This window comes from Desmodus rotundus, chromosome 5 (assembly GCF_022682495.2).
Source record: "Desmodus rotundus isolate HL8 chromosome 5, HLdesRot8A.1, whole genome shotgun sequence".
Lineage (NCBI taxonomy): Eukaryota > Metazoa > Chordata > Mammalia > Chiroptera > Phyllostomidae > Desmodus > Desmodus rotundus.
In genome coordinates this window covers 154,661,450-154,688,297 of record NC_071391.1, presented here as the reverse complement: position 1 = coordinate 154,688,297, position 26,848 = coordinate 154,661,450, and the positions used below count along the sequence as shown (strand labels likewise).

Here is a 26,848-nt window from a genome sequence, read left to right as displayed (position 1 = left end):
AACTATTACACGTCTTCAGACTGGCAAAAAAGTACAAAAACAAAAACTCCAGCCCTCCTTTCCCCCAGGAAAACAACAAAACTATATTTTTCTAATATACTATGTCTTCAAAAGTAATTCATTTTTAGCACACAAGTACATAATCCTCCTGGCATTTGAATTTGACTATAAAGTAATGAAATAAGTATATTAACAGGACATTCCTTAGAAGATTATATATGTGAAATTCTCTACAATCACCCTCAAAATCCACTTAAAACCAAATAGGAAAAATCAATTTATATACTTTGGCTTTGAACCCACTATAACATTAACTCAGTCTGATCTATTTATTCACAAGTCTTGGCTCCAAATAAATTTTAGTTATATGTAAAACCAAATAGTTAAAAGTACACATACATAAATTATTCAGAAGAATAAGGTGCTAACCCTAATGTATTTCTACAAAAGCAATTTAAAACTTTTCTGAACAATAGCACCATCACTGGGGAAAAAGCACATAAGCGTTTTGTCCCTCTGAAGAAGACAGTGCTTACTTGGCTTTTAATTATTTGTTAAATAATTAAAAGAGGGACGTCTTCTGGGGGTGGGGGGACTCATGTTCTTCAATCTAATTATCTTTCAATCACAGATCATTGTCAGCATTTTACCATTATCACTTATCTTATGAAAAAGAGAAATGCTTTTAAATACAGATAATATTAAATACTGTATATATAAAAATACTGAGATTTTAAGGGTTGGCCTGCCTATACAACACTATGTGTGTAATAAGTCTCTTTATTTTTTCTTTTAATCCTTACCTGAGGACATGTTTATTGATTTTTAAAGAGAGGGAGAGAGAAATACCAATGTGAAAGAGAAACATTGACCAGCTGTGCCCTGACCAGGAATTGAACCTGCAAACTTTTGGTGTACGGGATGACACTTCAACCAACTGAGCGACCAGGCCAGGGCTTAAAAGTCTCTTGAATCAATGTTCCCAAATGTAACCAGGTGGGTTCACTGCTTAAATGAATCCTCCAATAAATCCTTCATGATTATAAAGTCTCCCCTGTTTATTTCAAAAAGGAGAGTTCAGTGTGAAATATCTCCCTATATCTGTTTCCTAAATTTTTAAAATGGAGACACTATCACTTTGTACTAGACAATTATTATATTAGAGTTTTCTATACCACTAATTATCTGTAGCAACTACCAATGCAATACCAGATTAAAAGTCATTACTTATTCTCCCTTTCCCAAATGAACCTAAGGCATGTAATGATTTAGAGGGTTTTAAAATCAATTCAGCAAAAGCCTCAGTTTGGAAGACCTTAAGCCCTATCACCCTTCAATTCCAACATGCCTCAGCAGTCTAACATAGGCAGCCGGTTACATTTTGCCTAACCTCACTACTCTGTCATCATCTGACCACAAAAGTTTTTCACACAATACATTTAAGTTTACATATTATCGTATCAAAGATTTTTAAAGATTTTATTTATTGTTTACACAGGGGGAAGGGAGGGAGAAAGGAAGGGAGAGAAACTTCGATGTGTAAGGGATTGGTTGCCTTTTGCACACCCCCAACTAGGGACTTGGCCTGCAACCCAGGCATGTGCCCTGACCAGGAACTGAATCAGTGATCTTTTGGTTCACAGGCCAGCACTCAACCCACTGAACCACACCAGCCAGGGTTCAAAGATTTAATTTTGTCCCCCAGGTTGCCAACAACAACAGCACACATACAGCATCCAAGCTAAATAAATGTATACTGGCTAAATAAATGCCAGCTGCCAAAAGTCTGTAAAATGGGATTCTGTACTCAAAATATTTGTAAGCACCAACATCTATCTAGGTTAGCATGTATATTTGTGCATTTCTACACATAAGATGAAGAATGTAGAGTAAATACTTTGACCAAACAAAATCAATCATTATAATTACATTGATGAACTTGGTCCTCAAATATGTAAGTCCAGACTTCTCCCAAAAAGAAAACTCTATTGCAAATTTTTTATGATAACTTAGAAAGTCTAGTTCCACTTTTACCTCTCTCTTCATCACTTACCTCTCTCTAAATAGAGAAGTCATTTTTACCAATCAACACTAATTTCTTTAAAGAATTTATCAGTCTTTACAAAGTCCTTTAGGAATCATTTTTATTCATAGCTAATACTAATTCTTATCTACATTCATTTTTTCTCCAAATAAACATTTGTAAGAATTGGTTGGTTGGGTGTTGTTCCACTAAGAAAAGGTCACCAGTTTGATTCCAGGTCAGGGTACATTCTGACCTGGACAGAATTACTGAACAGGTTACAGGTTCAGTCTCTGGTCGGGGCATGTAGGAGAGGCAACCAATCAATGTTTCTCTCTCACATCTCTTTCTCCCTCCCTTCTCCTCTCTCTAAAAAGAAATAAAATCTTCAAAAAAAAGAAATTTAATAATTTACCTTCAACATTCATAAGAACTTAGACTACAAAATAAAGAAATCAGGATTCTCAGGTTCATAACATAAAAACAACCGGAAGCCTTCAAATAAATCCTGATGTTTGTATTTATGCTATCTCAAAATCTAAAATATATTTAAGTACAAGTTTTGCTTAAAATTCAATTCTGTTGTACCTAATAGGTCCAATGACATTTCACATCATACAAAACACCAAAAGATTCTAAGTATAGCACTTACATTCCTAGATGAAAGTTTAACTCAAAAAACTTTTTGAAACGTGAACTGCTAGCCCTAGCTGGTGTAGCGCAGTGGATTGAGTAACAGCCTGCAAACTGAGAGGTTGCAGGTTCAATTCCTGGTCAGGGCATATGCCTGGGTTGCAGGTCTGGTCCGCAGTTAGAGAAGCACGCGAGAGACAACTGATCGATGTTTCTCTCACACATCCATGTTTCTCTCCCTGTCTTTTTCCCTCCCTTACCCTCTCCCTGAAAGTAAATAAATTCTTTTGAAAAAATAAAATGTGAAATGCTAAATATTATTCTTCTGCCAAAACAGAAACAGTAAATTTTGTTAGCACACATTATTTAAGCTTTTTATTCTAAATATATTTAGTACTTTTTAAAGTATCACCTCTAAAATACCTAAGAGGAAGCAAACCTATGTTTCTTTCCCCCAAAATTTTTGAGGTCTATGAAAGACATCAATTTATATAAAAGCTGTGTGAGTGGATGAGATGGGGAAATCTAGTGTATTACACCCTCAGACTTGAATTAAACTATTAAAATTATCTTACAGTTAAAAGTCAAACTTTAACACTGAAAGAACAGTTTTTAGAAACATTTATCTAGAAAAAGAAGCCTGATTCACACTCACCAAATAAATACCAGAGACAGATTATAACAGGGAAATAAAGTCTAGAAGTGTAATTAAAGGGCAGCACTCATCTTGAGAATATCATTATAGTGATCTGCATCAGTTTCATCTCACATATGAGTATGAGAAAGGAGTAAAAAAATCAACAGACTATCACTCCTGTATTTTTCTACTTAGCTCCCAGACAATGCAAAATAAAAACTTTAAAATATGACTATGCTGTACTCCTGAAACTAATATAATATTGAATGTCGATTATAACTGAAAATAAAAATGTTTAATGTTTTAAAAAAAGAAAGAAAAAAATTTTAAATGAAGTGGTACCTTTTCTGGACCATACTGAAATAGGTACAGACTCTTTAGGGAGACTAGTAAATATAAACTACTTGTCCAAGTTTATATATCCCCAATAACTTTTTTCATTAAAATATATAAATATATATATACATAAAATCAAAATATTTTTAAATACTTCAAGGAGAAAGGAAACCAAAGAATTTCCCTTTTACTTTCCTTTGCAGTTGGCTTGTTATAACCACTTCTCTATCACAGACTTTGGAGAAAAGGGAAGCAGAAGATTCTGAGTTCAGAGTTTCAATCTTTTCTGTGTGTGTGCTTATCCTCTCTACATTAAATTATTACCATTTACTTAGGTAAGTAAAACTAAGTTTTCCTGCTACATATTAAATCAGACACAAGCAAATTTGAGTTGAAAACAGGAGATAAAAATGAAAAGATTTCTTTAAAAATTTAATTTAGGTTTTATTATATTTTAGTATGTCAATACAAGTGGGATATTTAATAATTTTAGAAAGGGGGCATTTTAGCTATTTTCAAATAAAAAAATAATTCTAACCACATGTTCTTACTTAAATTTTCAGGACTATACACATGTATGCATATTTAAGACCTATCAAAATCTGTATTGTTTTAGTAACAGGTTTCTATTACACACTATGTTTTTCTTATAAAACAAATATATGTTATAGCACATTTAGAGAAAATAAAATTATACGGTAAATTTAAAGCAATTTATAAGTATTTCTAGATACTAGCAGCTTTACAATTTAAGAAAATTAGCATTCACTCAGCCCTGAATCACAAACAATTCATGAAAGAACAATCAGTGAGTTCTCACTTCTCACCTGGCCTGTCCAGTCGATAAGTTCCATTCCTCTCGCTGACTAGTAGTAGTTCGTGATTTTGATTTGTCTTTGCAAACAGAGTCAGGTTGTTTCAAAGTGCGTTTGGCTGGAGGAGACACGTGGCTATCACTTAAACTCCCATCAACCTCAGATTTCTGAAAGACAAAGTTCAAAAGGTATTTATTATTCCTATTAAAACACATAGAATTATTAAATTCTTGAATAAAGCAACAATATTTATTCAACCAATAAATATCTATTGTATGAATCAGTCTACAAGTGTAGTAAAATGTAATAATCTATAAATACAGAAACAAATGTTAGAAAAGTATGTTTAGTCTTGTTTGTGTTTTTAAATAGTTTCAAAAAAAATAAAATAGTTTCAGCTTGCAGCAAAGGTGTGTATATATCTTTTTATGACATGATTCCACATTCTTCTCCTAAATACTCCTCTGTCTACATCCCAAAACAAAGACACTTTACTACATTACCATCATACAACCATCCCAATCAGGAAATTAACATTGATTTAACAGAGTCAATCCACAGACACATGAAAATTTTATCAATTGTCCCAACAATGCCTTTCCTTTGTGGTTCAGGACCCTATCCAGGAACACTTAAATTGTATGTAGTTACAGGATCTCCTCTGTCTCCTTCGATCTGGAACAGTTCTTTAGTCTTTCCTCATCTTTCATGACCTTGATTGAAAAGAGTACAGAGAACTCCCGCTGGTTTGGCTCAGTTGGTTGGACAACTTACTGCAAAGGAAGGAGTCACTGGTTCAATTCCCTGTAGAGGCACATGCTTGGGTTGCAGGTTCAGTCCCCAGTTGGGGTGCATATGAGAGGCAACCAATTGATGTTTCTCACATCAATGTTTCTCTTTCTCCCTTCCTACCCTCCTCTCTAAAAATTAATAAGTAAAATCTTTTTTTTTTTTAAAGAGTACAAAGCCTTTCATTCTCCAGAATGACCTTCATTCCAGGTCTGTTTGATGCTCCTCAGAACCAGATTCAAGTCACACATTCTTGGAAAGAATATACAGAAATGTTACTGTACATATTACACCTACCCATCATTATCACCTTGATTACCTAGTCAAGTTGTTGTCGGCCAAGTTTCTCCACTGTAAAGTCTACTTTTCCCTTTGTATTTGATAACATTATGTGGAATTATTCTGATATCAGCAATATCCTGTTCTTTATCAAACCTCCACCCATCAGCCTTAGCATTCATTGACTACTCTTGCCTTCATCCAATACCATTATTATGATGATTACCTAATCCCATCATCCCTTCTACATTTTTTAGTTGGCATTCTACTTTAAACAGCTTTCCTCTCCCCCCTTTGTCCAATTCATTTACTCATTTATTTATATCAATAGGCACTTGTGGAGCCTTATTTTATTCTGTGGGTTATAATCCATTACTCTATTTTATTGCTCAAATTATAAAACATTTGGCCATTGGGAGCCCTTTCAAAGTGGTTCCTGTATCCTTTTGACACATTCGCATCATTTTGAATATTTCCTTACTTTATGGAACAAAAGAAATCTCTAAGCTCATCTTCTACTTTCCCTCTCTGATCCTAGAATTAGCTATTTCTTCAAGGAGCCCTGGTAATTAGATGGTAATTAGAAACCAAGATCTTAGCAACTAGGGGTTTCACTGCTATTAAGTCCTCTTAGCAAAGAGAAGTAGGAAATATATAAAATATATATACACACACATACCCCTATATCTATCTCTTAATCTGTGCCTAAATAAAAAATTAAATGTGTGTACACAATGCTTCTAATTCTTATTCCACACATTGTTTCTTTCTAAACTTTCCCTTTTCTGTTGGTAAGCCCTTCTTCAGCAAGAAACCTGGTCTCCATCATCTTCAGTACAGTTCTTTATTTTTGTATGTATTCTTCCAATTAATTTTTTAAGCTAACCAATCTCTCAGAGACCTCAACCCATCACACTTCCATCACTGCCTGCCCAGCTGCACGTCCTCAGACTACAGGACAGTCACTGTCTCTGCACCGCAGCTCTCCTCTTCACCGTGCAATTCCTTGGATACTGGGAGGGAAGGACCTTTTGTTTAAAGATAATTTAATTCATATGCTAACACTTTATCAAGACACTTAGATCAGTATTTCAAAGGACTATATGATCATTTTCAATATGCTACCATATAAAGATGTTTGAGCCCTGGCTGGTGTGGCTCAGTGGACTGAGCGTTGGCCTGTGAACCGAAAGGTCAACGTTTGAACCCAAGGCACAAGCCTGGGTTGCGGGCCAGGTCCCCAGTTGGGTGTGTGTGAGAGGCAACAGGTCAATGTTTCTATCACACATGGATGCTTCTCTCCTTCTCTTCCTCCCTCCATTCCCCTCTCTCTTAACAATAAATAAATAAAATCTTTTTTAAAAGCAATATTTGAAGTTGGTCTCCTTTCATACTACAAATCTCTTTTAAGAAATTACACAAATAACTAGTCAAAATATAGCCACTAGCAAACATAAAAAAAATCTTAAAATATATGTTTAAAGGTATCCAAGTACAGCCTATAGAATCAATTCACTCACCAAAAAATTTTTCAAAAAAATACTAATTTTGTGATTTAATACAATTTACCATGTGCTACTTTTAAAATAACAAGACCACACTCATACTAAAAGGCACAAAGGGAAACACAATTAGAAGTTCAAACAGCAGAGTTCAAAGTCTAATAATTAAGAATAATAAATGTTAGTTGTGTAACATACACAACTTATTGGTTTAAGTTCCCAAGAAAAACTGGTTAGCTACTTTCAAACTATCCTCAACAGACTACACTTGTCACTCCAAATGTGCTCCACCCGAATCAGACACCATGTTTGACAAAATGCCCAGGTGATTCTAATGCACATTAGAGTTTGAAAAGCATTATTACATAACATATTCAACAAGTACTCCTTGAGGAAGCAATGTCATGTGTTCTAAGCTAAGGTACATTTGTGAACACAGAAACTGATACCTATAAAACTACCTTACCAATTTAGATAGCCCAAACCAGCATTATTCCTTCTAATCAAACCCCACCACTCATTCTTTAAGACCCATCTCTACCCTGAAATCTTACCTGAAGAATCTAACTTAATTGACCTTTCCCCTCTACTAGCTGCAACTTTAGAATACATTTGGACAATTATATTCAATCTAGCATTACATATTTATCATCTTTAATTGGTTCCAAGTCTTGAAATTCTAGCAAGATTTTAGGTTCTTTAATTTTCTTTAAAAAAAATTACCCTATTTCTTTTTAATTCCGCACAAGCAAAAAAAAAAAAAGGCAAGATTTCCCAAAGTTTGTCCAATAAATTACTAATAGGAATTACTAGGGGAAATAAAGAAAGGCTAATGGTCAAGTAAGTTTGGGAAACAATGATCCAAGGTTTTTAGCTGCAAGACTTCTAAGAGTTTTTAATATGTTAATATGCAGTGTAAATCTCTAAGTATGGAAGACAGTATAGAACATTTCACAAACATTTGATCAAGCTCTCTTTTTCCACAAAGCATCTGTAGGTAATGAAATTTTACACACAAACTTGGGGAATAACTACTATGTACTTATGTACTTACTGAATTAATGAAAAATAATAAAATATTTGAAGCTTAGTCATTTTTGAAATAATTTGAGTTATTATAACTATAACTTTAACTATTTAAGTGAGGTTGTATGTTTATTGGTCAGATTCTCATAATCTCTGGTTTTCAGTTCCATTCAGAGCATCTCTCAAAAAGTTGTCCACATACCACCTGAATCAGAAATCACCTGGATTTCTCATTAAAGACACATAACCTGTTAAACTAGAATCTCTGGAGGTGAGGTATCTTTAACAAGGGCCTCCCAAATGAGTCCTAGTACACGAACGTTTGAGGACCTCTGGCACATAATGCAGTTTTAAGTATAACGAGAAGCACATCATACTGCTGCACTAAGCTACAGTACTTCTTTCATGGACGGGTTTCAATCTTTACTTGCTTCTGTGACAGAAATGTCAGAATAAACATCATTACAAAAAAGACCCTTCCCTAGAGAAATCTAGAGTTTAGGTAAAGTAAATGAGCAAGATGTAAATATGTGCAAAATGATTACTTCAGCACCATTTTATTAACTTCAAGCTTTGGGAAAGCTTTTACCTACAAACCTGATACTAACAGTTTACCTTTAATAGGATAATCATGGGTTCAACCTTAAGTTTTTCATCTTCAAAGAATTTTACTAGTTAATTATAACCTAACCCTTTAAGGAAAGGCGTTACCAGTTTCAGGCCAAAAAGTTTAAGAGAGATTATGCAATCTACTCACAGTCATTTAGCAATCTATGCCAGAGTCATTACAATCTGTAAGTAGGAAAGGCACCTCAAACTAAGGGAATGATTTCATTTAACAAACATTTATTGAGAACCTAGTGTATACATGAGGCACATGGGAAATGGTAAAATAGATTAAGACCTACCTGAACTCAATATACAATCTACTGAGTTGACAAACAGTCACAATGATGATATGTAGTAAGTACTATAATAGAAGTATACAATTCTCTAAAACCAAAAAATAAAAATAAGAACTGCTAATAGAGAGGAAGGAAGATATCATAAATGAAGTGGACTTTATTTTGTAACAACATAATGATGGAGCACATAGAATGGTCAGAGGAACATGATTCAGAAAAGATAAAGTCATTCAACCTAAATGACTTTTTTCTCTAAACTCTAATCTTCTAAAATAGTTAACTTTCCCAATTTGCAAAAATCATTTTTTCCTCGTCTGATCAGCTACCACAAATACTGACCACAATTCTGCCACAAATCATATAAAATTAGGCAAAAGACCTTGAGAATAATGAAGCACAGATTTTATGCTGCTTTGATTTTCAGGGGAGGCTTCATGCCCAGATAAGAATTTGTCAGAAGTCCAGAACCTGGACTTTAATGTGAAGACAAAAAGAATATATCCAAGTATAGCATTAAAAATGAAAAATTCAAGGAAACAAGAAAATTAGCAGACCACTAAATTAATTCAAGACTTGATGATGGCTTCATCTAGAATTGTGAAAGTAGAAAATAAGAATTGATCCCTGAAAGCACAACAATTAAGATATTAGTGAAATAAGTATTCAAATTAAGACAACAGGGCAGGTGTAAAAAGTAGTTGTTTTTTAATGTGTTGGAGGAGGGCAGGGGACAGATGTTTAAGGGAGAAGTGTTACACTGAATTCTGATTTTGAAAGTTAGGCTTACCAGAACAGAAACAGACTCATAGATACAGAGAACATTTTGACAACTAGCAGAAGGGAGAGGGGTTAGGGGAATGGGTTAAAAAGGTGAAGGGATTAAGAAGCACAAATTGACAGTTATGCAATAGTCATGGAGATATAAAGTACAGTATAGAGAATATAGTCAATAATATTGTAATGACTATGTATGGTGTAAGATGGGTGCGAGAGTTATCAAGGTGATCACCAAGTTATGTAATATCTAATCACTGGGGTGTACACCTGAAACAAAAATAATGTATGTCAGCTGTAATTGAAAAATATTTTTAATTATTTAAAAAAGAAAGTCAGTCAGACTTAGCATTCTAGCCAGAAATCCAGGGAGACGTCTATCAGGCTGTAGGAAATGCAGCTCTGCATTAGAATGAGGTGAGGACTAGATATAGATATGAAATGGTAGTAAAACAACCATAGGTAATATAAAGAATGAAAAAAAATGGACAGAAGTCAAAATCTTAAAAAATGCCTACATTAAAGGGATGAGCAGAAGGGAATTCATGTAAACTAGAGAAAAACAGTGTCTCACTTAAAAGAGGGGGAATGGAAGTTCGCTCCAAAAAGACCAAACAGGAGGAAAGCTGATAAGCCTGTGGAATGGTAATTTACTACATGAGTTAGTCATTGTAACTTCTAGTAGGGTGATTTCTGCAAAATGCTACAGTACTTAGGTGAGAAAGTGCAGGTGATGACTACAGAGTTACTCATAAGAAGTCTCAAAATTAAACAAGAAAGAAGACAATAAATGGTCTAAGGAGGTCATAAAGTCAAAGAAGTCAGGGAAGGACTTCCTTTTTGGAAAAGATAAGATGACCTGGTTTATTCTAAAGAGAAGAAAAAGAATCACAGAAGAGAACAAAATAAAATGAAAATTTAAAGAGTAAGATAACCGATGTAAAAAAGATCCTTGAAGAGACAAGAAAAAGGGAATGAGGAACATTATCCCCCAAGTTAGATCAGAAAGTATAAGGGCGCAATCAATGTTTTCCAGTTTCCTTTATAAGGCACACTTTTTCCCCACCTTTTTAAAAATAAGTACTCCTATTTTCATGAGAAAGCTTAGAAGCACAGTCAATTTCTTTTTCTTTCATTTGTAAAACGAAAGCACAGAGGCAGCAGTTACCATGACTGCAGAAGACAAAACTCTCACTGCTCCGTATTCATTTAGGGCCAATATTATGCTGCAAAGTCCTAAAACTCAAGGACACACACTATCCTAAATTTCTTCCAAATACCGCAAGAATATTGGTTTACTATTTAACATTTCTGAAAAATCATCATGAAAAAATATGGAAAGGGAAAAAAATGCATAGAAATAAGCTGAAGCATTGTAAAAAGATTAAAATAGTCTATTATAATTTAAAATGCATTTCCCTTCCTGGTAATTGTTTTAACATGAAAATATTACATAGTTAAAATGACAAAGAAACAATGTGGGTACTGGAAAATGCTACAGACCTAAATGCTGGACAGAACCAGTCTTCTATTGATGCTACAGCAATGCTGCTGTAATTCAACTACTTACCTCATAAAACTGTTAGAAGAAGCAGCTGAGGTAGTATGAGTTATACAGTCTCAAATAAGGATACTTGTTTGGCTTTGTAGGGTTAATAGAACTTCATAAATTTATTAATTATCTTTAGTGATTCATTCCTTCCATGAAGAAAATTTATAAAGCACCAATTACTGTGTTAGATACTAAAGATACTTGACAAGACAGTATCTATCCTTCAAGGAAGTTAAAGCCTAACTACTTAAATCAACCAGTAAAAGCTATAAAAACTTAACAGTGTTCTCACAGTATTGGGGAATGGAGTGCATACTGATTTAGGCTGTTTATAGGACAACTTGACAAAACTGATAAAATTTAAAACACATTTATCTTTGACCCGATAATACTTCGCCTAAAGGAGAAAGGTTATCTCCTGCAACATTGCTTATAACACTAAAAGCATGGAGATGCACTGGCCAGTGTGGCTCAGCTGGTTCAAGCATTATCCTGCCACCAAAACGCTGTGGTTTCGATTGCCAATCAGGGCACACATGGGTGGCAGGTTTGTTCCCTGGTCCCAGCACAAACAGGAGGAACTATTCGATGCTTCTCTTTCACATGACTGTTTCTCTCTCCAATCAGTGTTTCCCTATCTCTTCCTTCCTCTCTCTAAACTCAGGTGAGGATGTAAATAAATAAACAAACAAACAAACAAACATGGAGGCAACTTAACTGTGTGACAATAGGGAAGGAACAGTTAAATAAGTGGATGATACAATTATACGAAATACTAGACAGCCATCAAGAAGAATGGGTATTTAAGAATGTACATAACACAGTTAACTTAGAAAAATTAATTATCATAAATAGTAGGTAGGGTATGATTCCACTTCTGTCAGAAATACACACATATAAATAACCCACACATATGTGTGCAATAGTCTGGAAAGATGCACACCAGCTTTAACAATGTTTCTCCCTAGGAAGAACAAGCTGGAGGAATTAGGGGAGCAGAGGAAGGTCCTTTATTTTTTTCTATGAACTTCCATATTGTTGAAATATTTATTTCATAATTTTTAAATAAAAATAAAATATTTTTCCATATAATAAGATAATCAAACTGGTACCTTAGTAAAACTTACTGTTACTGGAAAAAAACCCAAAGGAAAAAAAAAGGCAAAGCACTTATATCCATTTTTAAAAAACATCAAATTTTAGACAATATAGGGCAGAAAGGGAAGTAAAACATTACAAGAGCATGTTTTAAATGTATGTGGTTACAGGGAACATAATTTTAAAAAAACATGTAAGAGTTACATCTTTTTAAAAAACAGAAGTTTAGGTTTTAGGAGCAATCAACAACAACAACAAAAAGGATACAAGGAACATTTACCAAAACTAATCATAAACAGGATCACAAATATAAATGATAAAAAATCATATGAACTATGTTCTCTGAACACAGTGGTATTAAACTACAAGTAAATAACAAAAAGGGTAATTAGAAAGTAAATGCCCAACTGTTTGGAAAAGTAAGCAATATACTTCTAGATAACCAATGTAACCAAGATTAAAGCAAGAAGGAAATCAGAAACTATTCTAAAATTAAAAGTACACACACACACACACACACACACCAGGAGATTTTGAACAATAAAAAAAATAGTTAGAATCTTGGTATGGGACAAAACAGAAGATTAATCTGAGTAATCAAATTCATATTACCTTTTCCATCTCTTATTGTTTTCTATCATTTATTTATATTTTTCTACATCTAAGAGAAAATACACATTTTTCTCAAGCACACAAAGAACATTTACCAAAACTGACATTAGGTCACAAAGAAAGCACCAAATTCCTCAAGAGAAATGCACAAATTATGTTATGTGAGAGACATGGCTTACTCTTGGACAACTTATTATGAAGGTGTCAATTCCCTGCAAATTAATCTAGGAATTCAAGTATATTCCCAATCCAAATTCTAATTGGACCTTTTGAGGAGCTCTATAATCTTAATTGGAAATGTACATGAAAAATATAAAGATCCTTGAATATCTAAGTCAACTTTGAAAAATAAAGAGGAACTTGCCTTTTAGGAATTAAGACATATCTCAAAACACAGTCATAGGAATAGTATGGTATTGCCACAAAAATAAACAGACCAACAAAAAAGAATAGAGAGGTCAGAACAGAACATACATGGGAATTTGGTGTATTATTAAAGATTTATTTTTTTTGTTTTGAGAGAGAGAGGAAGGGAGGAAGAAAGAGAGGGAGAGAAATACCAATATGTGGTTGCCTCTCACATGCCTCCTACTGGGGATATGGCCCACAACCCAGGCGTGTGCCCCAACTGGGAATCAAACTGGCAACCCTTTGGTTCGCAGGCCAGCACTCAATCCACTGAGCCTCACCAGCCAGGGTGGGAATTTGGTGTACTGTAGAGTGTCCCTACAAAAGGATAGGTTGTCTAGTAGAATCAATAAGAAAAATCAAAGACCTAAAAAAAGGTAAAACTACATGTGTGTACAGGGTCACAATGTAAATAGTATTCCTTACTATTTGAAGGGGAAAAAGGTTAGAAGTCCCTGATCTGTAATATATAATAATCTTGGAAAATAAAAAAATATATACAGCAAATCCTGTAGAAAATAGAAAAATGGGCAAAATATTAATAAGCATTTCAGAAATGAAGATATTAAAAAATGCCACAAAGAGTTGCTCATATTCATTAGTAATCAAAGAAAAGCAATTAAAAGGGTAAAAAATAATCCAAATATTTGGAGGTGTGTGGGGATATAGGAACCTGTATACAGTACTCCTAGAAGTGGAGACTTAGAGCACCAAATCTAGTGGTAATATTTATTTTAAGTACATGTACTCTACTCCACTCTGGGGTATTTCAAAGAAATTCCCAAATCAAGGCCCCAAGGGACACTTGGTTTGTCCCAAACCAAGGAGGATATTAACTGCACCACATAACATACAACAAGTACACATTCTATACCATTCACATAGACTACAGTATGAATGGTGCCTCCTTGACATCTGCAACATGCCAGCCCTATAACAGTGAACCAAAGAGACAAAAACGCTTGCCCACATGGCACTTACATTTTAATGTTCTACCTGCCTAATAAACATTTATTGATTGAATACAAGAACAAAGGAAAAAGCAAGACTCACCACCAAAAGTTAGGCTTCATTACCTCCCAAGTGCCTGTCTAGAAAATTTAGAAAACATATTTTATGAGTGTCTGAAGCACCCCTGCTTCAGAGATCCTGATTTGGGTCCTAATGATAAAATACAGACACACACTAATAATGCTAATCATGTTTAATTCACTAGTATGTATCTTCATACATATGTATACCATATAATGCCTTTTCAAAAAGTTTAAAGTATGAACGTTTTTCTTGAATGGAAAACATGCATCTATCCCCAGAGAGAGATTCCCAGAGCATGAAAGAAAATGTACACACTGATAAATCAATATTGCCAAGCAGAGAGAAAGACAGCAGCACAAGTACACCTCTATTGGTGACCACAAGCCCCACACTTACTCTCTTTATATGGATTTTTTCCCCAAGACATTTTTAAAATATGGGAAGCAAAGATATTGCAGAATGATCTCACAATATGCCTTCTCCTCTCCCTATACCTACCCCCTGAAATAAGGAAGCAAGCAATTACTGAAAATCACTGTTCTGTATTTCATATCCCCATAGGCTACTGTTCCCACTTTCAGTCCCAGTGCAATCCTAGACACAACTCCAGATAGTCTAGTAAAAATCTCTCTATACACAGCATGTGCAGTACTTTCTGACTCTACGACAGTTGCCTTCTTCAATTTTTCAGACATTTGTGGAAATCACTGATTGAACAACATCAAAGAGTAGTGATAAATACAGATGAGACAGTGAAATGCTAGTGGAGAAGACAGAACTAGATTTAAGTATTACTCCTACTACTTGGCCTTCTACTGGCCACTTAACCAGAACTAGATTTAGATATTATTGGTTGGCCAAAAAGTTCATTTAGTTTTTTCTGTATGATGGCTCACTTAGTAGTGCTTAGTTGTCTTTAACTTCATTCGAAACAATTTTGTTAAATTGTATTGTGACAGCTGTCATATTAGTATGCATTAAAAAAAACACCAGAATTGGTGAATTTTTGTGTAACCATTTTAATATTGAGGATCTAAGAAAATAAGAAACATTTTTGGCAAATTATGCTTTATTATTTCAAGAAAGGTAAAAATGCAACTGAAACACACACAGAAAAGATTTGTGCAGTGTATGGAGAAGGTGCTGTGACTGATTGAGTCAAAAGTGGTTTGCAAAGTTTCTTGGTACTATTGATATTTTGGCCAAAAAATTATTTCCTGTGGGACTTTCTATGCATTGGAAGGTGTTTAGCAGCACCCCTGGCCTCTACCCAATAGAAGCCAATAGTGAGAGATAGTTGACATACTCAAAATACCCAAATCAATAAACTTGTTGGTGAAAGTGAAAAACATGTCTTTTACGGAAAAAACTAAACAGACTTTTTGACCAACCCAGTACCTACTGGGCCTTCTACTGGCCACTTAATCTTTTCAGAAATTCAATTTCCTCAGCTGTAAAATTAGAATACCACCACCTGCCTTATAAGGTTGTTGCAGGGATTAAATGAGACAGCATTAAATACCTGGCATGAGATGCTAAACAAACCTTAGTTTACTCCTCTCTTTCTTACTAGGCTACTACCAAATGGGCAGACAGGCAAAATGCTACAAATAAAGTGAAGACTGTCAAAATAAAAATAATTTAAAATGAGGCATACTTTCCATTTATTCATTCAAAAAATATTTACGGAGCAATATCTGGCAGGCACTATTGTAGGCACTCAGGACGCAGCTATGAACATGACAATTTCTACCTTTAAAGAACATCAAAGAGTTCCACTAAAAACTTTCAGCAAGTAAAGGATTAGAACTCTTACCTGCTGAGCATCTACATCATTCATTTACTCTCAACCTTGAACTGATTTATCTTCTTAATAATTGCTCATATGTATACCACTGTGCATACTTACAGTCCTGAAGGTAGAAAACTGTGTTTTATTTATCCTCTATTCTCAAAGTCCAATCATCATGATTTTCACAAAATTGACTGGCTTCTTAACACGCTACTTCATTCATTTAACAGACATTTACTAAGCATCTTCTATCTGTGACATGCTGCACCAAATCCTGGGAATACAGCAGTTGAGTGAAATTAAAGGATAGTGCCCGTGCTCATGGACCTAATGGCCTACTCTAATAGAAGAATCTAGGGGAGAAAAACTTTAACCAAAAGCATATATATGTACCCTACCTCCAGAAAAAACTACAATAACAATCTAAAAATGAAAAAAAAACCTAATACCAAAATACTTACAGTTCAAAAGCATCTTAAGTTTGTAATCTTACAGCATATATCCAAAGCATAACACAAATTACAGCCTACTAACTTTAACATGGATGTCTTTTCTATCGTTTGATACAATATTTAACTCTCTAAAAATCTTTAGCTTATACTTATTTAAATAAATTTAACACATTTTATGTATGGTTTTTCCCCTGACTTTGCAGTGGATAAATCAGGGCGTCAAACTCGTTTTCACCAGGGGCCACATCAGCCTCGTGGTTGCCTTCAAAGGGCCGAATGTAATTTTAGGACTGTATAAATATAACTACTCCTTAACAGTTAAGCGAGAGCTCAGCGCTGCTGCCAGGTAGAAACAAGGTGCCGGGCCAGATAAAATAAGGTGGAGGGTCAGATTCAGCCTGCAGACCTTGTGTTTGCCACCTGTGGAATAAATGCTTTTTACTCAGTGACTCATTTTTCATGAAAATCCTCCCCCAGCAAATAGGCATAACAGAAATAAAACATTTCTAGTACAAAACCAAAAGTCCAAATATCGAGAAATCAACCTGGTAATGGACACAAGTCAAACTTGATGTCCAGTGAATTGTGTATGTCTGAAAAGAAATGCCAAGTGTACAAGTTATAGTAACACGGCACTTTTCTGAAGTGCATCCTTGAAGAGACAGGTCACTCACTCTATTCAGGTGCTGGCACTGGTTGGGTTCCTGAGTTCTCAGAACAAGTTGTAATCCTACCACCTGTCTAGCTGGTTTCCAGAGGTTATTGGTTTATCTATGATTATGTATTTAGGAGACATGCAACCAAGGATAGGTTAGATTAAAAAGGATAGGCTAACCATCCTTTTTAACCTATCAAAGGGTGGTTTAAAAGACTGCCAGGGAATGATTTAGGAATTTACCTCTACAGGCACTGTAAGTTTCATCCACGACTTAAAAAAACACCTGCAAGTTTGCATAGTATTTGGACTACAGAAATGGCCGGTAACTGAATTGTTAAAGCTGCATTTTCACTTGGCTATCAGAGAGAATCCTGTGAGCTTCACAGCTGCTATGGTTCCAAACTGTGACAGGGACACTGCTTACCACATCACTCAACACCACCTACATGCTACTCCATGTGAATCTGATATAAGGAAAAACTTGCTCTGCTCCGAGGAACCTGTCTTTTTCCCTACTCATCTTAAACATAATTACATTCCTCTCTCAGGCTTTTCTATGTTTGAGCCTCAAGTTCGACCACTCTGCTTGTGTTATATTGGCAAATGTAGAAGTGCTGGAAAAGAATAAGCATAGGGTGATAAAAGTATAGGGGGAGGGGCTGGGTGGAGGTGAAAGAGGGTGTAGGGAGGATGATGGAAATAATTAAATTAATTTAAATGTTAAAAGATGGAGTAATGACGATGGAAAAAATTTAATTTAATTTAAAAAGAAAGGAAAAAAAGTGTAGAGTGATATTAAAGGACCCAGAGATTTTTCTAAGTAAAATTAAAAGGAAGCAAGCTTAACCATAAAGTTACTCAAAATATTTTCATCCTCTCAACTAACATGTGGACTCAGAAAGTCAACGATCATCTCAAAAAGCACAAAAAGCTAGTGACAACCCGAAAGCACAGCAAACAGACCTAAGAGAAGGATGAAAGAGTTGAAGTATTTTTCAAAGACTGTTTTCCCATCTGTGGATATAGTATCAGTTTGTTTGCTGAGAGTGACTCTGACATGGGGCAAATAAATGCTAATTACTGAAGGTCAGATTAACTGACCTAAAAGAGGTCAAACTTTATATATGCTAAATAAACAAAAAAGCCAAGCACTATACAGAAGTAATTGCAACTAACTGCAAAACACAGGTCAACTTGACATCTATACAGTGTGGGCACAAGAAAATCATTCCAGTAACCTACAGAATGCATCATATGTTTATTTCCCCATCCGACACAGACTTGGGGAAAAGACAAAACTACAGGCATAGCTCATGGTCCTATGGCTTTTTAGAGCAAATGAAATACCTCTAGGTACAGTGGATGAAATAATCTAAAAAAAGTCAGAAAGTAAGAGAAGGTAAAGAAGAGGGGAAAAATCAGCATCAGCTGTAAAGTGAAGAACATAAGACAAAAGTAGAGAAAGTGGAACCTCCTCAATTATGTATCTCATACAGGGACACATCTCTTCCTACAAAAATAAAGTCTCCTGAAGAAACAGCACGAGCAACCCCATTTCCCATCAAATAAGTCTTTACGGACACTAGCATATGTCTAAGACTCCACAGACACAGAGGATGCCTCTGAGTACTACACCAGAAACGGTAAACCAGGAATGCCGAATTCTTGTAACACAAAACTAACTGGAGAGGAAGAGCTTACCAGGCTCAAATCAATCCACTTCGGCAACAGACAACAAAAAAAAAACCCACAACCTGCTTCATAAATATGTAATCCATAAACTTTTAAAAATCAGAACTATAACATCCTCTTCTAAAGGACTAATCACACACAACACAGGAGTATTAAATTTCTTAAACTTCTCAGAGAAAGCAATTAGATCATCCCATCGTCTACTGCAGCCAGAATATGAAGCTTAAAACTGAAAAACAAGTATCTCAAAGTAAATCTTCATTAGCCTGTGATTTATGGTCTTTCAAAACATTTTAAAAGGATCCTCGAAACAAAGTTTCATTAGCATCCTTCTAGAAAGAGCTTTAATATCTTTCATTCTTCTAGCAATTTAAGAGCTACCAAATGTCCATTTCTACATTAGATTATTGATTCCTTGCCTTTTAATGTCTCCATAACAGCTGCTTGACAAATTACCTCACCTCACTCCTCAGGGGCTCAGGACAGCACGATATCCGTGAACTCAGAAACGGGACCACAACCCGATCAGCGACGGGCGAGCTGGTGGCGTCAGGCGGGTCGCTCTATAGATCAGAGTCACGCACAGCGCGCTGCACAATTAAATGCTGGTCCACCAAATATCTTATCCGCCCGTAAGTGGAGAAGACAGACCTTTCTTAGATTAACTTTCACTTTAAAATATATGTTAGCTTCAGAAAGTCAATAAGCTTGTACATGTTTGGAATAATTTCTACAGAAAGCCTAATTTGCAGGATAATTACTCTGAACAGTTTGCACAACTTTCAGATTTGGCTCTATTTCAACCTAAAAGATCTGTAAGCCCCCAAACTGTCTATTAACATAATTTTGAAAATACTCCCCAGGTTTTTAGCAAAATAAAAGTCAAATGCATTTTCAAAGACACAGTAAATACACTTCAAAGTAGTACCGTAAAATATGTCGCTGAGATAGAGAGAAAGCACACATAAACCATAATCTTGTAGAGTCCTGTAAAAAATAAAATATTGCTTTCCTCACATAATAACAAAATGGTGTGGATTAGAATGCGCGTTTTAAAAGAATTGTAATCTCCAGCCAAATTACCCTTGGTACATTAGCCTCTTTCCAAACAAAAATAAAACTCTGTTTTCTAAATTCAACCAATCTCATATCACACAAACCTACCAATTCCTCAAAAGTGACAAAACAAAATTGCTAACTTAACGTTTTACACTGTATTACAGTGTCAATCACTTCTTTGTAAAACTGTATCAACGGCCCTCTTCAAATGTCATTTCGCGACAATGTGGCAATGATGGTGTTATGTAACCACAATGTAGCCGCCGATGAAACCGCACCGTTCGGAACGACCCCCCGCGACGGAGCGCGCTCGCCCTGCCCCGCGGGCGCCCCGAAAGCCCGCCGAGGTCCCCGCCCGGCCCCTCGGCGGGCGGGCTCTCCCTCCGCAGCTCCGCGTTTGCTCTCTCCCGCCCGCCGAGGGGACGGCGTCGATTTCGCTGCAAAAGTTGGTGTCAGAGCAACTGCAAACTTTTCTCCGCACCCCCGCCGGGCTGCCAGCCGGCGCTCTGCGCGCCCCGCCTCGCCCCCGAGAGCCACCCCCGAGCAGCCGCGGAGCGAGGTGGAGCTGGGAGCCTGCGGGAGCTGACACACTCACGGGACGGGCTTGACACCGCAGCAAACTTTCACTTCTCCGGCCCCCGGCCCGGGGACCCGGCCCGGGCAGCCCGCGCTCCCCCAGCGCTCTCCTCCACGGCGGGACAAGGGCACGGGACGCAGACCTTCCCGAAGCCCCCGAGAGGACCCCCCGGCCGCGGAGCCCTCTCCCCCGGACTCCGGGGCTGTTCTCTACACAAAAGAGGCGGGCCAGCGAAGCTGTCGCGGCCCTAGCCAGCCGGGTGCCACCCTCCACCGCGCCCGCAAGCCCCGGTCCCCAGCCGCCCGGAGGTTTCCACTGGACGCTTCCTGCCCCAGCGCGGCCAGACAAAGCCCCGGCGGCCGGGCCGACACTCGCAGCCCCCGGACTCAGGCCGCCGCGCTCTTACCCGGGCCTCATCCAGAGCGACGCCGGCGCCGCCACTTCCCCCGGCCTTGGCGGCGGGGCAGCTGGCAGCGCGGGTCTTGGAGGAGCGGGTCCGAGAGGAGATGAAATGGCTGCTGCCTCCGGTCGTCCCTGGCTCCGCTCCGGCCCCAGGCCCAGGCCCAGGCGACTTGGACCCGAGAAGGCGCAGAGAACTCTTCCGGGTGTTCACCATGGTCGAGCCGGGAGGACGGGGTCGGCCCCGCGCCCGCCGCGCCCGCCGCGCCCGGGAGAGCTGGGGAAGGCCGGCCGGGCGGCCGGGCAGTCAGGGCCAGTGGAGGCGGGCCGGGAGACGAGCCCACACGGACGCCGCGGAGCGCTGACGAGGACAGGCGACAGTAGGACAGAGGACGGGAAGTCGGCGTGAGGAGGAAGTAACGAGAGGCGGGCGCAACGCGCCAGGCCGACGACTCAGACCGACCGCCGGCTTCGCCCTCCTCAGCGGGAGCCGAGCGGAGCCGCCATTTCTACCCCTTTCTCTCCCGTTCTCGCTCCTGAGCTCCGTGCGTCAGGGCTCCAGCGCCGCAGGGCCGACAAGACCGCTTCCGGCCGTGGCCGCTGCGGGGCGCTGCGAGGCCAGCCAGCCTTTTCCTTGGCGGCTGCTCGCTCCTCTCCCCCCGCCCTTCCAGTAGGCCCCGCCCAGCGGCGGACGTCAGCTCGGCGGCCCGGGATGGGGCGCTCTGGACTCGGTCAACTCTATGGTTTCCAGGTCGGGCTGGCCCTCTAGGAAGGGGGATGGGGAACACCCGAAGGCGGACGGGATGCGCTCTCTCACTGAGCTTGGGGAGCCCAAGCACCCCAGCATCCCCACCATCACCCCCGGTGGCTCGGACGCAGCAAGGAGCAGGAACGGGGCATGGAGGCCGACCTGGTCTACAACAAGACGAGGTCGCAGTGACCTGACTTGGAATCTCAGAGATACCGAAGGCATGACACTGAACTTGAGTAACACTTTTCATGGCTGTAAAAATGAAAGTGACAGGTGTGATAAAATAGATCTGTGCGGTATCCGGCACACAGTAAGCTGGAAAAAGAACAAATGCTAAAACCCTGCGTCTTTGAACAAAGCAAGGCAGGATCGTTTTCTATAACCCTAGCCAGATGTAAGGCGGAGTCACAAAGACTGAATTCTTCCTACTGAGAGCCTCCTTTATCACTGCCGCCCCCGCCCGCGCAAGAATTAAGAATACAAAAACTGAACACAGAATTTTTAAATGTGTGATTTAACTTTCAAAGGAAAAGATTAAGACACGCGATTTATATGAAAAGCTCTGCTGTAAAACGAATTATATTCATTTCAAAAATGTTCTGTACGTTAGCCATAGAAAACCTACTATTTGTTGGGCAGAAGCTCTTCCTGTTTGCGACGCTTAAGAAAAATTGAAGACTCGCGAAAAGTCTTGAAAAGATAGCTAAGCTGCATCAGAGTTAGAGCGTTCCAGCCATCCAAGCTCCCAGTGACCCTGGGAATGGACATAGTTTTTCAGTTTGGGGAACAGTGTGGATTCCGGGAAAGCTGACAAATCCCTCTTACACGAATTTGCATACCACACCTTTCCCAAGACACCACACTCAAAATCGTTCTCTCATGGATGTGGAGACCTCATAATGGCAACAGACCTGGTTTTTTCTGCATCACTTAACTATGGTCACTGAACAGAATGAACAGTTTCATTTCCAGCAGGAAAAGAAAAAAAAAAAAAAAGCTGGCTTTAAGTATGATAGAAATATCCCGAGGCTCCTCAAGGCATGCTGCAGCCTGTACCACCCACCCCAGCATTCTGGTGCACCAGGTCCCCGTCTGTGTCAGGCCCAGTCTCCTCACTTCTGTCAGTGTGGGCCCTGCTCAGTACCAGCACCAGCTGGCCACCCAGTCCTACACTGGGTGGTCCCTAGGTTCAACAATGTACACTGAGCCCTACCCAGGACAGCCAGTATTCCTACTTGTAGTTTATGAGCAGGAGGTAGAAGGGGGCATGGCCGCCTTTTCCTGGCACTGAATGCTTCATAATGAGTATGATGAGCTTTTCCCTTACCCTCCCTCAAAACTCCTTAGCCAAGAACATGCTCTATAAGGGCCCATTGAAGCAGAAGGTTTTTGTCTGGGGACCTGTCTCAGTGTTGACTGCACTGCTGTAATCTCCAAAGTCTGGCCTATTTTTTAATTCTTCATTTTTGTGACAGCAGTTGTGGTATCAGGAAGAGTTCAGAAGCCCATCTTCTGCAGTTACCAAGGAAGAGATATCGTCCTGAAGCAACTCTTTCAAAAATATTTTCTCTGACTTTTATTTCTATAAATGTTTTATTTTTTAAAAAGTACCTAAAGATGTGTATGGTATGCAGATTACCATAAAAGGCTTTGGGTGCTTCCCTCCTTTGTTTTGTCTCTGTGTTTGTTTGCTTTCATCCTAAGTTAAGAAAGCCAGGTTATGAGTTCGGATACTATAACCTATACCATTTATTAACAACAAATATTTACTCTAAACCCAAGGGGTGTTAAGTACTATGCCAGGTCTGGAAATAGGGAGATTTAAAAAAACAACAACAACAACATAGTTCTGGCCCTCAAAAAGCCCACAGACAAGGAGGGAATGAAGGAGGCACGCGAAGAACCAGCAAGCTGCAACATGACGTTTTAAGAAAGAATGGGCCCTAGCTGTGTGGCTCAGTTGGTTGGAGCATTGTTGGCATCATCCTGATGTGTCAAGGTTGCAAATTCGATCCCCAGTCAGGGTGCATACAGCAATCAACCACTGAGTGCGTGGGTAGGCAGAATAACAAATTGATGTTTCTCCCTTCCTCTCTCTCTCTAAAGTCAATCAATTAAAATATTTTAAAAAAAAGAAAGAAAGAATGAATAAGCAGGGATGTTGGGGAGAGCCTCTGAGAGGTGATGACTCCTGAGATGCATCTTGAACCACAAAATGGAGAAAGAAAGCATTATGCACACGGGAAAGGAAGGCTTGAAAAAGACATGGAAGCGTTGCTTGTTTTCCACAGCTTGACTTGCCTTGCTTTCTCCTATCTTCCTCTAATCTTTCTTAAATTCCGTCCTTAACTTCAAATGCTTAAAAGAAGCTGCAACTTGTCCTGGTCAGGTATCTCAGGTGGTTAGAACATTGTCCTGAAATGCTGAGGTTGTTGGTTCAATCCCTGGTCAGGGCACATACAAGAAGTAACCAATGACTGAATGAATGAGTAGAACAACAAATTGATCTCTCTCTCTTCCTCCCTCCCTCCCTCCCTCCCTTTCTCCCTTCTACTCTCTCTCTCTCCAAAATCAATAAATAAAAATTTTAAATTACAAAAAAAGATCCCTGGCCAGTGTGGCTCAGTGGATTGAGTGCCAGCCTGTGGACTGAAAGATTGCCAGTTCAATTCCCAGTCAGGGCACATACCTGGTTTGCGGGCCAGGTCCCTGTTTGAGGCTGTGAGAGAGGCAATCAATCATTGATTCTCTTGCACATCATGCTTCTCTCCCTCTCTTTCTCCCTCCTTTCCCCTCTCTCTAAAAAATAAATAAATAAAATCTTTTCTTTTTAACAAAAAAGAAGCTGCAACCTGCTATTCTGCAGAGCATTTGAGATCTTACTTCCTGGCAACTGTCAGTTTAGCTCAAATCAACTCACACAAATTCTCTACAGGTTTGGACATGTCTTACATCAATAGTGTGACTTCATATGTACACGATACTACAGAGTCTATTTTAAAACATATGATTATTAGAGCTAATAATAAATTCAGCAAGGATGCTGGGTATGAAAATAAACAATAGTGGTATTTCTATATTCTAATGATGAAAAATCTAAAAAAGGAAATAAAGCAAGTCCTATTAAAACAGCATCAAAAAGAATAAAATACTTAGGATCGGGGGGTACAGGACTTGGGCACTGACAACTAAAAGACACGGCTGAAAGAAATGAAAGAAGACCTAAGTAAATAGAAAGACATCCATGTTCATGGATTGAAAAACCTAACATTGTTAAGATGTTAATATTCTTCAAATCGATCTATTGATTCAATGCAATTCCTATCAAAATCCCAATGGCGTTCTTTGACAGAAATGGAAGTGCTGATCCTAATTGCAAAGTACCTGGACTTTTTAATGCAGGAGTTAGACCTCAGTCCTTGAGTTTGGCTAAGAAAGAATTCAGAACCAAGAACTCCAGGATAAGAAATTTATTTAGAAGTCACCGTGGTAGAAAAAGTGAGCCAGCTGTGCTGTGTGGACTCGGGAAATAAGTTACAGAGACAAAAAAGGTCCCTTGGAGCTCAGGACAAAGAAAGAAAAGATAATGTGCCTGAGAAAAGAGAAGGAAAAGGCGCTGCCACATGAGAGAAAGAGAGGGAGGGGGAACCACTGGGCCCTTTGTCGTAAGGAATTTTATGTTTTCCAAAGGGGAGGATGTCAATACAATATTCATCAGCTTCTCCTGAGGACTTAACACTTAAGAGAGTGGCCATGAAAGGGTTTGTATGAGACTCACAGGAGACTATTCTCTGCCCCCACCCTGTTCCTCCTCTAAGGGGGTTTAAACCACACGACTAGCAGTATGAAAGGTCAGGGGGTCTAAACCTCATGAATCCCAATATGGAAGGTCAGCGTGTCTGAAGTGTATGACCAGCGATATCAAAGTTTAGGAGGTCTACACCACATGACTAGCAGCATGCTAGGGGCTGAAAGCTCACCCTGGGGATAAGGTCCTAGCCTGTAATACTTGTTTTTCCAGTTTTTCTCATTGCTAGGTGCCTGGGACTTTCCTCCCTGGTGACATTCCATATTTGACCTATGATTCCTGCTCTGCTCAATCTGTCTAACCACCTACTCTATCAGAACAACCAAAACAATCTTGAAAAAGAAGAAGAAAGTTGGAGGGCTCATACTTCCTAAATTCAACACCTACTACAAAGCTACAGTAATCAAAACATTATGATACTGACATAAGAATAGATCTTTAAATAAATGAAACCAAATTTTTATTCTAGAAATGAACTAATACATCTATGATCAATCGATTTTTGACAAGGGAAGAATCCTCTCTTTATCAAAAGGTGCTGGGGCAAAAAAGAAACAAAGGAAGAAAGGAAGGTAATGAAGGGAGGGAGGGAAGGAGAGAGGGAAGAAAGAAAGAAGAAAGAAAGGAAAGGACAGGAAGGGAAGAAAGAAAGAAATGAAAGAAAGAAAGAAAAGAAAGAAAAAGAAAGAAGGAAAGTAAGAAAGAGAAGCCTCATATAAGGGTCAAAGAAAAGTCTTGTTGAAAGGAATCAAAGCATTCTAATAACTCCTTAGTGTAGGCTACAACAGACAGGATTTCACTGATTTGAAATTAGAACTCCCCACAGGATCCCAGAATCAATCACTGAACAAAAGATGAATTTAAAATATGCATGAGATGCCTTTACCTGGGTGGACAAGGCAGGGGTCGGTAGGGGGGGGGGGCAATCTCATTTTGAATACTGGCATTAAAAACTGTCAAGTGAAAAACAAATCCCGATTTAGACAAACGAGGCTTTAGTTGAAAACATTACTGCAACGCGGCGGGGGTGGGGGGGGGCGGGTAGATTACTCCATTAAAGTAAGGTAGGAGGACAATTACCGCAGGGCAAATGCTCAACTGTCACACAAAAACAAAAAACACACCTAGCTTTAGGTAAAGAGAGACTTCATTGTAAGAGATTATTCCAAAAAGAAAGGAGCTGTTGCAATAGGAGGGTGTGGTAGGAGGGTGACTCTTGCTATAGGGGACTCTCTG

The 26,848-nt window shown here is 38.5% G+C and overlaps 1 protein-coding gene across 4 annotated transcripts in view; it reads right to left on the bottom strand.

The window, feature by feature from the left end:
• Positions 1-21,770, bottom strand: part of ATAD2B (ATPase family AAA domain containing 2B) — a 125,933-nt gene extending 104,163 nt beyond the window's left edge. The window contains exons 1-2 of one of the 4 annotated variants that reach the window (XR_008426992.1): positions 21,061-21,770; positions 4,457-4,611 (exon numbers count right to left, since the gene is read on the bottom strand). Coding sequence is in view for 3 of the 4 variants with exons in the window: in XM_053925560.1 (XP_053781535.1) it covers positions 4,457-4,611; positions 21,061-21,270 (365 nt within the window). In the remaining variant the exon portion in view is untranslated. The remainder of the gene's footprint in view (positions 1-4,456; positions 4,612-21,060) is intronic. The other 3 variants (XM_053925560.1, XM_053925558.2, XM_053925559.1) reach the window with 3 other exon arrangements.
• Positions 21,771-26,848: the final 5,078 nt, after the last annotated feature.